Below are 16,000 nucleotides of genomic sequence, written 5' to 3' on the forward strand. Positions count from 1 at the left end.
ACAAAAATTCCATAAAAGCGCAAAGTGTTGTACCTGAGCACTAAGTGTTGTACCTGACTAGCCTGTGCAGACTGATCAGGCATATCTAGGACACCACTTTATGCATTAAGTCCCCTTTACCTTGAGCAAGACTAACAATCATTACCTGGTCCACTGTAGTCTTGCAGAGCGATCACGTATTTGGAGCGCTTCTTGAGCCCCTCCAGGAAGGTCACCACAAGGTCACGAATGTCCTCTGCGTTTGGAGACGTGAATGTGTACTCGTCACCCTTCACTGTCGCAAGGGTGAAACTCTGTCCATGCATTTTACCAGTCCTGAAAGTTTAATATGATTTTTCATTATTTTTAAAGGAAAAGTTTAATATTTTTGCATTTTTTGAACAATTTTGTCAAATGTGTTCACTACTTAAACTATAATATTTGGGGCCAAAATCTTACTGGCTACGACTGGGCAATACAGGCTTGGGACATTAGGTACCTTATTTTGAACATAAGGTACTATATACCTATTTGTTCAAATTGCTTGATTAGTGTTATGCATTTTAAAGATTTACAATAAAAGAAGCCATATTTTATGAATAATTGAGTAGTGCATTTTTGATTGTGACAAAATAATGTATTATAATACATTCTTATTATAACCTATGACAATTTTGTTGTCTTAATTGTATTTCTATTTTTCAGTGACCCTGCATTTAACCTATATAGAAGGTAACAAATTACCATTGTAATTTTCAAATAAATTCACTGTACAGTGAGATTTTGAAATCAGCCCTTCATAATTGTTTAACCCTCACTAGATAATCTATATTCTCTTACTGGGACATTAATTTTAAAAATTATTCTTACGTCATCATTCAACAATTAGACAATAAAAGCGAAGTTGCAATTCAAAATAGGGAACATTACTATTAAGTACTTAAATTGAATAGTTGTTTTAAACGTACAGCCAATAGAATTCAGAAACATTTGAATAAGTTTCTGTTATCTTATCATCTTTTACTCGATGATGAGAAAATTGTATTACTTCTTTTGATTTCTTTTCAATTATTTGGATTTCTATTATTTTGTGAACAATTTGTGCATTAATTCCTATTTTTTATGCCCTAAAATTTATATTGTAACACACATTTGTCTTAAGATCTTTTATCAAGACAGGGCCCAGAAAAAGAAATATTGATAACATATAGATTTGCTTAGCTTAAACTGTAGCATCGAGTTAACATTCCTATATCAAATCCTTTAATGATTTCAAACTGAAATTGTCATTAATATATACAAATATTGAAAGCTAAAATGATCTATCTGCGTCTCACTTCCATAACAAATACAACACTTTCACACTCACATTTGTTATCATACACAATACCTGCTACTAGAGACAGCCGTGATCTCGGGGAAAGACAACTCCAGCAGAACTTGCTCCTGATCATCCACAACGTACACGCCGGTCCAGTTTACTGCGATAATTACGTCGTTTTTTGGCAGACTCGGTCCAGCAAATTTGTACGCCTCATAGAATCGCGAGAACAGCAGCGGCCACTTGTACTTTGCATAGCTTACAATGTCCTCCTTCACCTTCATTGCCTGGATCTTATCGCCGGCAAAGTAAGGGCCCTTGATCTTCTGGTTTACCTTATAATGTGATAGGCAAATTTTAAAATATGTATCTTGTTCTCGGAAAATTAGGCTGAATGCAGGTGCGTGAAGTGTTCTCCCAGATTAGCCTGTGCAGTCTGCGCATTCTAATCTGGGACGACACTAAATTTGAACCTTGACTGAATTTTTGCTAGGTGGAGAAGTTTTTTAAACAAAAAAATACCATAAAACAGAAAGTGTTGTCCCTGATAAGCCTTCGCGGACTGCACAGGCTAATCTGGTATGCACATGCATTAAGCCCTTTCTTGGAACAAGGCTAATTTCTAAAGATCATTTATGTATAAAATGCAGCCAGTGAGTAATTAATTTACAGATAACATTAACTTGCCCCGAGGTTTGACCATGCCATGTTAAATTTTGAATACAGTTCCAAGTAAATAATGTCACGAGCATAAATTGTTTATAAAAGTGACCTGATCTGGCCGCCAAACATGTTTTCTTTACAGAAGTGTGCACATTACGGATTGCTTTTATATTGATACATGATATTTCCATCGAAAGTCTATCAACACATACGCCTGTATATTGTGTTCATGGACAGTTCAGATAGATTTTACATATATAGGCATAATATTATAAATATTATAGGCATATTGCTAGATTCTATATTTTCGTTTGTCATCTTAAATTGCTTCCTAACCCTTTACCACTCAGTAAAGCAATTTGACTCGTTTGTAATCATATAGAAAATCGAATTACATTAATTTTGAGATCTGAAAGTAAACTATATTCCAATTTTAAAGGACTTCATTTTGAACCCTAAATTACTTACAAGCAGCAAACCGCATAAAACCTGAACAGACTGCAAGGTACTCGTAGGCTGTTCTGGTTTTATGCTGTTTGCATATAACCATTATCAATTTGCTTCTAAGTGGAAAAGGGTTAACATGGAATCAAGCTCCTACCTGCTGAATCCAGAAGGAGATGGCGTTGGGTTTGGCAAGCATGCTGTCCGGTATGTAGGTCGGCAGGAGGCTCTGTAGACGCTCCACACCGATGTTGGAGCCGTACTCGATGTAGTGCTGTTGGGCAGCGATCATAGCCAGGTCATCCTCCTGTGGGATAATAAATATTGGAAATTAATCATTAATGTCCATTGAAATATCAATTTAATTAGAGTTTAACCAAACAATCAGATGTCCAAACAAGGTCAAAGCCAAAAGTTTATATAAGACATTAAGTAAAAAATCCAAGAAAATCAAAGGAAAATGAGAGATTTTATGAATACCCAAATTTTCATGATATTGAAAAATAAAAGCATCATTCTACAGTATCAAATTGACCTTTTAACAGCGCATCAGTTACCTTTGTCTATAAATTCAACATGTCACGGAACACAACTAATAAAGCCAATATCAAACATACCTTGTCACAGCGGTATTCCCCAAACTTGATTCCCCTGACAACCTGCTGGTAGATCAGGTTGGTTGCCGTGGCGTCCTCGCTGGGGTCGTGCCAGGGTGCAAAGATCTCCTTCCTGAAGAATAGCCGCCAGGGGGCGTTCCTCTCCTGGGCGCCCTGCTCCTTGGCATACTGCTCGCACTGGGAGATTGCGTCCATCACGTGGTCTCCACCGCTTCCAAGGGAGGACACCTGGAAAGAGCAGGATGGGGAGGGTAGTGTCAAATACCTTCTTTCCATGGATGAGAAATTATGAACAAATAGAGTATATTTCTTGGGTTTGGTGAAATATCGATTTTAATTCAAGAGTGATCATAGAAAATATTCCACCAAATTCATCAAATTTTCTTTTAAGAGGGTTACAATGAGGAAACCAAAGATATCTAAAAATAGTTCTGGTAAAACGATGAAAACTATCAATAATTTTCACTGTTATTTTTTACTGTTTGAAACAGTAAAATATCAGTTTTAATTCACAGATATTTCTCTATAAACAATCTGAAAGTTAAAAAAAATCATATAGCTATTCAATAATACATCAAACAAAAAATACATGTCATAGAGACAAATGCTCTGTGCAAATATTTTTGCGCTGCTTGGATTATTAAAACCATTAATATGCATCGCCATAAAATTGTGAGGTTTTTAAAAAAAAAAAACTTTTTCATGTATTTCAAATTTTGGAAAAAAAATGTGTCTGTAATTTTTTATTTGTTTGAGTAAAATTTGTGGATTGGTCTTCCCATAAAATAAATGCAAATTATGACCTACAAATAATAAAATAGCAAACCTTGTCAAAGAGAGCAATGTAGAGTGAGAATCCAAACTGATCACTGAGCACAATCTTCTCGCCGAGCTGTTGGCAGAGCTCTCTGGCGGTCGTGGCAGAGTCGGCAAGAAGCGTCTTAGTGTTCCCGTCCATGAACGTGATGGGCAACATCAGTGGGCGCTTGGATTTCGTGGCCTGAAGCTCTAGCCAAGATGGTGGCTGGTTGCGTGTGCCATTTGCAAAGGTTCGTCTCAGGCGTTCTTCGCAGTATGGAGCGTAGCCAGGTGGACCTTCACTGATGAAGTTACGTAGATACTTGATGAACTGTAATGGAAAGCAACCAGTCAAATCAATGTTCATTTATGCTGAATAGCTTATTCATTTCCACTGCACAGCAGAAACTTACTCCTTGTTGCTAATTTAGTTTTATTTAAATTTAAAAGAATGATACACCGCTGGATTTTAATTGCTACTGAAATTTTATTGGCTGCAACAGTGTTATCTGAATGAGGTAAGAAAAACATTAAAATATAAGGGAGAAAATTATTTTCAATAGGTAAAAGACCAGACATAAGTTTCTTTATAAATCTTGTTGACAACTTATCAAAATTAAAACTCACATCATTCATCTTGTGAGAGCAAAACCAAAGTTCTTCATCAGCCTATTTGCCCAGAGCTAGTGCATTTTGATTCTCAAGGGGGACAATCCACATGACTGATAAATAAGAGTTACCTACCCTGTCCGAAGGTGCGAAGCATCCAACACAGAGGGAGAGGAGGATCCAGCCGCGGGCGTGGGAGGATCGAGACGGGTTCTGGGTCAACTGCTTGGCAATCTGGCAGTAGATCTCGTCTCTGAAACAGAAGGTCATTATAATATAAAAGTTTGAGCCAAATCTTTCCGTAGTTAAAGGTGTTCAAAACACAAGTTTTGGGATATGCATACATGTACATCTGGACGAGTTCGTGCTAAATGTCTTCCACTATGTAGTGTATTAGAGTAACCCTAGTCAGGCAAATGAAAAATATAAAGGACAATATTTTCATGAAAATATTGAATATTTTATGTTATAGCAATAAATAAAAGTACAGTATTATCAATTGTTAATACTGATACAAAAAATTTAAAATCCTATATTACAATGTTCTATATTCTTTACCTCAAATCAGGCCTCAGAATTCCATGGCCTATAATGAAATGCAGTTTCTCGAGGTTCGTGGTGGGTTTCTCCTCCAGCAGAGCGTTCTGCCCGGTAGGCGAGTAGTACTCAGAGTCACCTAGGTGACTTTTGAACTCTTCTGTGATCTTCGACTTCTTCTTCAAGGTCAAAGACACCATCTTTTTGCGTATGCTGCGTTTCCCGCTGACCCGCATCATGGCCGCAGGCTCGTTCTCCAGCTCCATGTTCATCCTCTGGGCCTCCTCCAGGTCTTTCTTGTTGAACTTGCGGCCCAGCGTTGAGTAGATCTTCGTCATCACTGGAGTCGTGTCCTGGAAGTGAAAAAATATAGCAAAGAAGTGTGACTGCATGGGCAATAAAGTGTGACTGCATGGGCAATGAAGTGTGACTGCATGGGCAATGAAGTGTGACTGCATGGGCAATAAAGTGTGACTGCATGGGCAATGAAGTGTGACTGCATGGGCAATGAAGTGTGGCTGCATGGGCAATGAAGTGTGACTGCATGGGCAATGAAGTGTGACTGCATGGGCAATGAAGTGTGACTGCATGGACAATGAAGTGTGACTGCATGGGCAATGAAGTGTGACTGCATGGGCAATGAAGTGTGACTGCATGGGCAATGAAGTGTGACTGCATGGGCAATGAAGTGTGAATGCATGGACAATGAAGTGTGACTGCATGGGCAATGAAGTGTGACTGCATGGGTTTTGAATTGAGCCTCACTCTGGAAAAACAAGGTGTAATTAATGTGGGCTTAGTCATGCATTATAAGTCCCGCTGTCCCAGATCAGTGTTCAATCATAATCTTTGATTTTAAAAGCAACAAATTATAAATGTTTGTCTTAGTTAAGATCCAAAGTAATCCATAATAAAAAAATAAGATAATTTAGGATATTTTAATCAAACAACCTTATAAAGGTGGTGGGAGGGGGGGGGGGGTGTTAAATGACAATATTTTTAATTCTCTAAATACTGACTTTAAGCAGATTGATATCCAATCCTAATTGAACATAATCAATACAATAAAAATAACAATAATTAGAATTTACATACTTGTTTTGTCATTATACGGTCAGAGAGGGCTATTTTATTTTAATTTATTTTATTTTTTGTTGGGAGGGGGCCCAATTATATAGCATATTTTATATGCATAATATATGTTCTGGGGTAGAGGGATGAGGGGATAGATGAGTGTCCTCACCCTAGTGTCTTGTACTCCAGTGTACACTTTCGGTTCGGGGAGATCTCCCATGAATCGCAGGATTGTAATCCAGACGGCAAGTGCGGCCATGTGATCGCTCTCTGACTTCAACTGCAGCAGCGACGTTCTGATTGGTCGCCGAATGTAGGTGTGCGTCGCGTTGGCTTGGAAGAACGTCGCGGAAAACTTGGCGAACTTGTATTCAGAAAGGTCTTCTTCGTCTGGTTGTACGAAAGGCATGTGCCCTTCACTAATGTCATAGTCCATGTCGGAAATTGCTCTTCGACGCTTTTCCTCCAGATCCTAAAATAGTTCAAAAGAGTGAAAGCTACACAACATTTCAGTTAACATGTTCTTTTATTAACTTAACACTTTACCACTCAGCTAGGCTCTTTGGCACAATTCTAATCCCTTAAAAAATCAAATTAAATCTAACACCTTTCTTACTCTTTTAAATTTTAAAATGCATTATTTCAAGCTGTAAGGTACTGATACACAGCAAACAGCATAAAACCTAAACACTCGTGCAGGCTGTTCTGGTTTTAAGCTGGTTGTATATAGATGTCTTTTTTTACTCCTGAGCAGGGAAGGGTTAAATAAAAATGCAATAAGAATTTACAGATCCTTTGAATTGTTTTCTTTTTGTTTTATTTTTTTAAGATGATTTTTGTGAATTATGTTTGTACAAGTACCAAAGGGTTATCTTTGAATGAAATTGTTATATTATTGAATTATGAAACAAATGTAAAACTTGTTATATTATTTTACTAATACTACAATGCAAGTCTATGCTTAGTATTATTTGGTAAATACAATTGAACAAAAGTATTTGGTTCAAGGTAAATGAAATGACTATACTAGTTGACATTAAGTTTCAGTGTGCAGAAAATCTAGAGATTTCAATATTTAGGTAATGGTCAGATTCTTTAACTTTCAAAAATGTCAACACTAAGTAAAACCAGTTGGATAAACAATTACTTTCTTTTTATCAAGGATTTTGTTAAAAAATCAATAAATCTCTGCATATGCTACTATCACAAAGCGAGAGAAAATAAATTCAAACTTTCTAAGGCATTTGAAATATATGACCAAAAGAAAGATAACAGGCAGACTAAACATATAAAGCACCTTTATGCAAACTTAATACAAGAGATGTTTTTGTCAGAAATACAATGCCCCATATTGCGCTGCTTTGAAATAAAATTTCAATATATCATTTGGCAGGATTAGAAATTATCTCCCTTTTAAAGCTTATTAATTCCCTTGCATTGTATTTTTTACTTTTGACCTTGAAGGATGACCTTGAGCTTTCACCACTCAAAATGTGCAGCTTCAGGAGATACACATACATGCCAAATATCAAGTTACTGTCTTCAATATTGCAAAAGTTATGGCCAATGTTAAAGTTTTTTGGAGGGACACACAGAATGACAGTTCAACTGCTATATGCCACCCTACCGGGGGCTTAAAAATGTAAATCAACAAATTTTGATTTTCATTGAGGTCAACTGTTTAAAAACACTTCCCCAGTAAAAATTAAAATTGTAATTGGAATTTATATGGGTATGAAGCAATAGTAATATTAAAATCAAATAAACACATTTAAAAAGTTGTTTCCCTAGCCAGGTTAATAAGAAATAGTATGAGGAAGTATTTCTTGAATAATTTGTATCACTTAGCATTAAATAAAAAAAAATCCAATAAACTTTTATGCCTGCAAAATTAAGTTGACGAAATGAACATTGGAACATGAAAGTATCAACTTAAACACAGAAACAAGCACATTTGTTGAATTGATATCCCCTGCCAAATACATTTTATTTTATTATGGATGAGTGCAAATGCCTTGATATAAGGTATAATCTTAAACAAGATATGTGTTTGTCAGAAACACTATGTCCCCTTTTGCGCTGCTTTGAAGCTATGTATTTGACATTTGACCTTGAAGGATGACCTTGACCTTTCACCACTCAAAGTGTGCAGCTCCATGAGATACACATGCATGCCAAATATCAAGTTGCTATCTTCAATATTGCAAAAGTTAATGCAAATGTTAAAGTTTGGGCAAACAAACAAACAAACACACAAACAAACCAACAGACAGGGCAAAAACAATATGTCCCCCACTATAGTGGTTGGGCACTTAAAAAATCAAGTGTAGGGTAATTGTCTTAATGCATCTCAATTCTCCTCATTGATCTGAACAAGCCAATGAAGTTTCATGAAAAAAAAACACTTTTATTGTATCTGATATATAGCCTGAAAGTTACATTGTAGAACAAAATGAATGGGCAATAACTCATATTTCAGACAGAGTAGCGAAATGGTTCTTGTGCAAGGTGATTCTCCTCATTGATATCAATACACTTATTAAGTTTCATGATGAAATCTTGTATGGTATCTGAGATATAGCCCTGAACAGATACATTATACAAAAAAAACAATGGGCAATAACCCTAATTTAAGAAAGTGTGGGGTTATGGTTCTTAAGCATGACACTTTTTCTCATTGATATCAATACATCCATGAAATTTCATGATTAAATCTTGTATGGTATATGCAAGATGACATGAAAAGTTACACAATACAAAAAGCAAAGGGCAATAACTCTTATCTAAGAAAGTGTAGGGTTATGGATCTTGTGAACAGCACTTTTCCTCATTGACATCTATACACTCATAAAGTTTCATGTTGATATTTATATACATGTAGTTTCTGAGTTAAAGCTCTGAAAAGTTTGTGATCAGACGGACGGACTGAAGGACGGACAACAACAATTCTTTATCCCTCCAACTTCGGCTGGGGATACAAATTGATCACAGATAAAGACAGAAAATTAAAGAGAAAAAAACAAACAATTATCAAATAAGTGGTTGAGTTTGAAACTTTGTGACATTGACCTCTGACCTTAAGATCAATATGCATCAATATGCATATTTAGATGACTGTAAGCCAAAGCATTCCAAAGATGTAATGATGAAACCAATTTCTTGATACAAGCCAATGTGATCTTGCCCTTGTCAAAATAGTGAGCAAAATCCGGTTATAACCCAGTTTTAAACTGGGTTTAACCCTGCGGTATTGGCACCGAGCTAAAAGCGAGTCTTTTAAACACACTTTTTGCTTACCGACTTGGTTTTATCCGAGTTAAATCTTGGTTTAACTCGCTTAAAGCCAACATAGTGGGTTTTTTAACCGTCTTAAGTGGGTTTAAAGTGAGTTTTCTTCAGCTGTGTTTAACTTTGTGGTATTTGCACTGTGCTAAAAGCGGATTTTTTCAGACACGCTTTTAGCTTACCGACTGGGTTTTTTAGCTTACCGACTTGGTTTTTTAGCTTACCGACTTGGTTTTTTCTGAGTTAAATCTTGGTTTAACTCGCTTTAAACCAACATAGTGGGTTTTTTAACCATCTTAAGTGGGTTTAAAGTGAGTATGATTTTCTACAAGTTGGTTTTTTTGAGGTTTTTTAAACATGCTTAGACCAACTTCTGTCTGTGGAGTTGGTTTTAAGTGGGTAAATAGTGTGTTTAAAATGTGAGCTATAAGCAGGCTTAACACGGTTTTTAAGTGAGCGAAAAGTGAGCTGAAAGCAAGCCTTTCTTAGTTTTTTTCACAGTGAAAACATGCTTTTAACTCGCTTTAAACCTAGTTATTAACAGTATTTTATCTGTGAAGAAAACATTTGTGGGTTTGGGTAAGTTGGTTTTTTGTGGGTTTTAACAGTGAGTTTTTTTTTAAAGTAGGTTTTTTGTGAGCCTTTTGTGGGATTTTGCAGTGTGAAAAAAAAATAATTTTGGACCGATATGTTCTAGAAAAAATGGTTTTTGTGAAGCAATTACAACAGTTCATTATAAGCCCCGTGTGGTTTAAAGGAAAAAAAGACAATGTGTACGATATTATGTTTATATGACAAATATAGTACACCGCAAAATAATACAAACATATAATTTTTACAGTATATTATACAATAATAACATTTATGGAAGATTTTAAAGCAAAAGGTTAACTGCAGTGGACCACTGCGGGGGGAGTATTTAGACCGCAGCTGCTGCAGAGACCTGGATCTCAGCTGTTGGAGGTACCTGAACCGCAGCAGAATGAGGAACCTGGATTTCAGCGTGTGGAGGGACCTTGACGGCATACGGTCATGGGACCTGCACAGCAGCCACTGGAGAGACCTTGGCCGCTAAGGGACCTGGACGGCAGCCAGTGCAGGGACCTAGACCTGATCTTGGCGGGCGGAGGCAGCTGGTAGAGAGACCTGGAAAGCAGGTGCTGGAGCGACATGTACCATTGATGCTGCTTGTGTCCTTCTCCTCTTGAGGATCTCTTACGCCAGTTGATCTGCAAAGGATTAATACCAAAACACTTTCAAAAGTGCAAGGCATTCTTCAAACATGTTAATTGGTTATGTTTTCGTTCCACTTAACTATGAAATATTGCTGTTATGGTAATCTTGTTGCTTTCATAATAATACATATAAGTTATTTGCTTGTTGTTTTTGTTTGTTTATTTTTGAAATTTTAATCCCGTGATCACATGTGACTTAGCACTTTTCATCAATTATTAAAAGAAATTGCGTTTGGTAGAAAATGCAGTTTGAAAATGTACCAAGATGCGTGATCTCATTTGGCTGTGTTGACTGGTTGCATTTTAAATGCAATAACCTGTTTAGTTTACCTCTCAACAAATCCTGCTTTCTTGGTCAAGGACAGGGCGAGGTTTCCCCACTCTTGTTCCCCTCAAGTTTGCCAGCTCGTGCAGGGTAAAAACCAGGTATAAAAGTCCATACATCAGGCAGGCGATGATGCACATTCTTTCCAAAGGATCTTCCCATCAATGTAAATTTTGGGTTTACCAGGTTTATGGACGTTTCGTGCCACTACCAGTTCGTGCCACTGATATTTGTGTTGAAAAGGGGTAGTCGTTTCGTCCCACTGATAATATATAGGCGGATAGGTGTGAATAATGCCGTATAGGTGTGAATGATATAGGGGTGTGTGTAAATGTAGAAAATTACAACAATGTTGACAATTATGATTATAAATAACAAACAAATAAAATGATTTATCGTTAGTATACTAATATTTGTAAATAGTGTATTATATGCGATAAACATAAAGCATAAAGTGTTGTTATTTTTTATAAATCATGTGTATGCGCTTGTAATAATAAAATAAAATGATTTATTGTTAGTATAAAAACATGTGTGCATAGTTCATTATGTTTCATAAATATAAAACATGAAATGCTGTTATTTTCTATGCTTCAATTGTATATATTATATACATAAATAATAATATATAACACGAATGAAAAATAATACAATTTGAAATAAAGTTGGTCTTTTTCTTTTAAGAAAAGCTTATGCTTTACTATCGACTCACAAACTTTTAATTAGCCGTATGTGTATTTACGTAATTAGCAAACAATTAATTACCGACTCGGGCCTTTAATTTACCGACACGGGCTTTTAATGGCCAATTAGTAACCAATTAGTAAACAACTCGCCGCTTTAATTATTATACAAACTGTGTAATTCATTGAAGGAGTAAATAAAGTCAGTTGAACACACAGTATATAATACCGCCAGACGGTACGAACGAACAACGACGTTAAAGGTATTTTTTTTACATATATAGAATAATAAAGCAATATATTATTTTCAATTGATAGTTATAATTTAAATATTATCTTATAAAAACTAATATATCACATTTTCATTGGATAGTTATAATTTAAATATTATTAAATACAAACTAATATACATCATATAGTTCACAACATATTTCTTTTTTCCAGGATGGCATCGCAGAATCAACGGTCGAGCAGGGCGTCCCGACCTAGGATTTTACGTGCTCGTCCCCCTGTTGCGCCGTGAGGCAGAAACAGTGGATCTGACAATTCGCCTTGTGTCGGAGAACGCCCTGACTCGGATACACCGTAAAATTTTCAAAGAAGTGCACGGGCGGCTCCTCGAGATCTGGGAGAAGAACGAAGACGTGACATGACAACTACTCAACTGCTGAGAGCGACGTGCAGCCATATCATTGGGCTGGGACCGAGCACAACCCAGGATGACATCCACGATGAGAACTTCTGAAATGCAATACATTGTTTATATGATTTGTGTATGTGTATGATAGGATAGTATGCTGTTGTATTTGTGTTTCTATATTTGTGCACTTTTGTATATGTGTATTAAAACAACGTTTGAATATATTTATGTTATCAATCTAGATATTGTTAAAATGTATGCATGCATTCACTTCTGATGTTCTTAATGTCAATTTATTGCAAATGTTTGTATATATTTATGTAATCTCTGCCAACACAAGATAATCCTAACAGATTGGGTATGATGCATTTTTTTTAAAATGTATGTTTGCATTCACTTCTGATGTTTTAATATACTTATGTAATGTATTGTTAATGTATTATATGAAGCATTTAAATTGACTCTTAAACAAACAATCTTGAAAAAAAAACATTGTTGTTTTCCCATTGAACAGATGTTACAATCAAAGGTGCGAAAGTTTTATGTTATGATTTCACACCTATACGGTATTATTCACACCTATCCGCCTATGTATTATCAGTGGGACGAAACGTCCAATGCCCTCCTACACAAATATCAGTGGCACGAACTGGTAGTGGCACGAAACGTCCAGCACCCTAAATTTTGCCCCGTGGAAAGAGTTTAACCTTCAAAATTAAAATATATAAGTTCTAATTAAGTATGAGGGAAAGGAATCCGTTCAGTAATACCAGAAATAGCTATAAATAAAATTTAAGATGACAATAACCATGAAACATAACCAAAATTATTCACTGTACACAACATTTACACTTTTTCATGTGTAAGTTTATCTATTTTTGCTTCAAATTGAGTTGTTTTTCCTTTAAATTGCAATGCAATAACTTATCCATTTACATTTCCCAGTGACAATACATAAATATGATAATGATCATAATTAATTCAATAAACTTAATAAAAAAAGGGATGAAGAAATGACAATACAAACCTGTTAAAACTGTTCTTCAGTATTCCAAAAAAACAGGCAGTTCAACCTCCTTTCCAACCAACTTATTGTTGATTTCCACATTGTAGTAAAAAACACATTGTTTTCATCACACAATACTTCATGCTGACAGAATTTCAAGATATTTTACACTACCATTATAAGTCTTTCACTTCTTTATATTAATGTTGCTGAATTAAATTTAGCTCAATATTAAATTGCTGACACCAGCTTGTTTTTCAAAAGTTGTTGTTTTCAAAAAGATAACACTCCTTGTGCAGTGGCCAATCAAAAGCCTTATATCTCATTCCACACAGCCTTATGTCTAAGCAAACCCCATCAGTAGCCTTATCTACCCCTAGATAATCAGTACCCTGTTTAGCTCTGAATGCCTGACAGATTGTTATCTGTTTATTGTTAGTGGTGTGAAATAAGGGTGTTTTTAGGTATTGTCTTGTTATTTTGATGACAGTTGATGTAACACAGGTCATGTTTGGCATTTTATTATTTTATTGCAAATTAAGAAAATGGATATGATGGTATCATATGAAAATATCAAAATCTTGCATAACTTATATACAAAAATAAATAGATCATTTCCAAAATAATGTTACCAATACCATAATTATTTAAATATGCAGATTTAACTAGTAAATACTTTTTTAAACAAATATAAACAATCATATAAGATTATTTTAAAATTTAAAAAAATAAAATAATTTTAAGACATAAAACAATAATAAGATATTGTTTATAATAAAAACAAACATAAAGAAAAAAATCAAAGTGAAACACAAACTCTTTCATGTATTATGTATAAAACTAAGCTTAACCATTGTTATAGTTTTTGTCAGTGATACTTGTTGTCCATCTGTGAACCTGTGATGTTCTGAAAGAGCCATTTTCATCCAATATTCCCTAAAAATTATGGGGAGCACACAAATGTACAATAGGGACAATGGCAAACAAGCTGTAAAAAAAGCCCCATTACAATTGACTTGTATTATTTATGGCTATAAACATCAAACAAAGACCTAGTTGAAGAATTATTGTTTCATTGATGAGTTATATTAATAAACAAAAGACCAACTTAAAGACCAACTTATTGAAAAGTGTGTTAAAGTGAGTCTTTAAGCCTCGTTGCAGCTCTCAACTTATTTACAAAAAGACCAATTTAAACTCGCTTAAACCCACTTCTGTTTAAAAAAAGACCAACTTCTGTTGTAAAAGACTCGCTTATAAAACAAAAAGACACACTTAAACACACATAAACCAACTCATAAATAAAAAGGCTCACTTTTGACACACAAAAAACCGACTTCTTACAGAAAAAAACTCGCTTAAACACACATCTTCTTAAAATAACCAACTTTAAACTCAGTTAAGCACAGTTTAGCGCACATAAAACTCGCTTTTAATATCAAAAACCAACTTCTGCTAAGAAAAACTCAGAAAAAACATAGTTTTATGTTGGTTTAAGTGTGTTTTGGTATAAAAAGTGGGTTATTTTTTGACAAGGGTGACCACAAAATCAAAACAGGTCTTATTTTCCTCCAATTTAACCACTATACCATTTTAAATCGTCGCAGGTCAACGCAGTCTAAAACAAGAGCTGTCAGAGGACAGCGCTTGACTATTGGAGTGCTTGACAGTATAATGTAGGCCATGATGGGGAAAATTGATCATATTCAGTAATTTATTAGACGATCTTTCAAAAATAAAAAATAAAATAAAAAAAAAATTGGGGGGGGGGTGAGGGGGGCAGGGGGGGTATAATGTGGGGTGTGGTCATTTATGAGAAGATCTTTCAAAAATAAAAAAAGGAAAAAAAAAAATTTTTTTTGGGGGGGGAGATGGAGGGGGGCAGGGATTCTGGGTTGGGGCGTGGGGTATTGTTTGGGTGGAATCCATTGTGGTATTCAGGTAAGTGTTGTTTTGTCAGAGTATTAATAAAATCTGATCATAAATAAAGAAGTTATGTCAATTTAAGCAATATATTCAATTATCTAAGTATAAAAGGGGCCATAATTCTGTCAAAATGCTTGAAACAGTTGTCTGCTCTTGTTTTTAGGTTGGGGTCATGATGGTAAACAAGCATGCAAAATATGAAAGCAATATGTCAAGGGACATTGAAAATAATCGGGGTAGTACGCAAACTTTAACATTTGCTGCATATTCTAAGTGGAAAAGGGGCCATAATTATGAAAAAATGCTTGATAGAGTTGTCTGCTCTTGTTTATAGGTTGGGGTCATGTTGGTAAACAAGTATGCAAAATATGAAAGCAATATGTCAAGGGACAATGAAAATAATTGGGGAAGTACAAAAAATTGAACATTTGCACGCTAACGGAAACGGAAACACTGACGCCGGGGTGAGTAGGATAGCTCTAATAAAAGTTACTAAGTCAAAAAAGGGCCATAATTCCGTAACAATGACAACCAGAGTTATGAAACTTGTCCTTTTACTGTACCCTTATGATAGTTTGTGAGTGTTCCAAGTATGAAAGCAATATCTATGATACTTTAGGGGTAAAGTGGACCAAAACATAAATCTTAACCAAATTTTCAATTTTCTAAGTATAAAGGGCCCATAATTCCGTTCAAATGCCAGTCAGAGTTACATAACTTTGCCTGCACGGTCCCCTTATGATAGTTCATAAATCTTGCAAGTATGAAAGCAATAGCTTTGATACTGTAGGAATAAAGTGGACCTAAACACAAAACTTAATCAAATTTTCAATTTTCTAAGTATAAAAAGGGCACATA

General features: G+C 35.3%; 1 protein-coding gene across 6 annotated transcripts in view; it reads right to left on the reverse strand.

The window, feature by feature from the left end:
* The window catches only part of LOC127833513 (myosin-VIIa-like), a 111,853-nt gene that overhangs the window by 29,423 nt on the left and 66,430 nt on the right, over positions 1–16,000 (reverse strand). For all 6 annotated transcript variants that reach the window (XM_052358806.1, XM_052358805.1, XM_052358801.1 and 3 more), the window contains 8 exons: positions 6,212–6,514; positions 4,990–5,321; positions 4,567–4,684; positions 3,851–4,153; positions 3,025–3,252; positions 2,565–2,714; positions 1,370–1,635; positions 146–315 (listed from right to left, as the gene is read on the reverse strand). In XM_052358806.1, coding sequence (XP_052214766.1) covers positions 146–315; positions 1,370–1,635; positions 2,565–2,714; positions 3,025–3,252; positions 3,851–4,153; positions 4,567–4,684; positions 4,990–5,321; positions 6,212–6,514 — 1,870 coding nt within the window. The remainder of the gene's footprint in view (positions 1–145; positions 316–1,369; positions 1,636–2,564; positions 2,715–3,024; positions 3,253–3,850; positions 4,154–4,566; positions 4,685–4,989; positions 5,322–6,211; positions 6,515–16,000) is intronic.

This window comes from Dreissena polymorpha, chromosome 6 (genome assembly GCF_020536995.1).
Source record: "Dreissena polymorpha isolate Duluth1 chromosome 6, UMN_Dpol_1.0, whole genome shotgun sequence".
In the NCBI taxonomy this organism is placed as follows: domain Eukaryota; kingdom Metazoa; phylum Mollusca; class Bivalvia; order Myida; family Dreissenidae; genus Dreissena; species Dreissena polymorpha.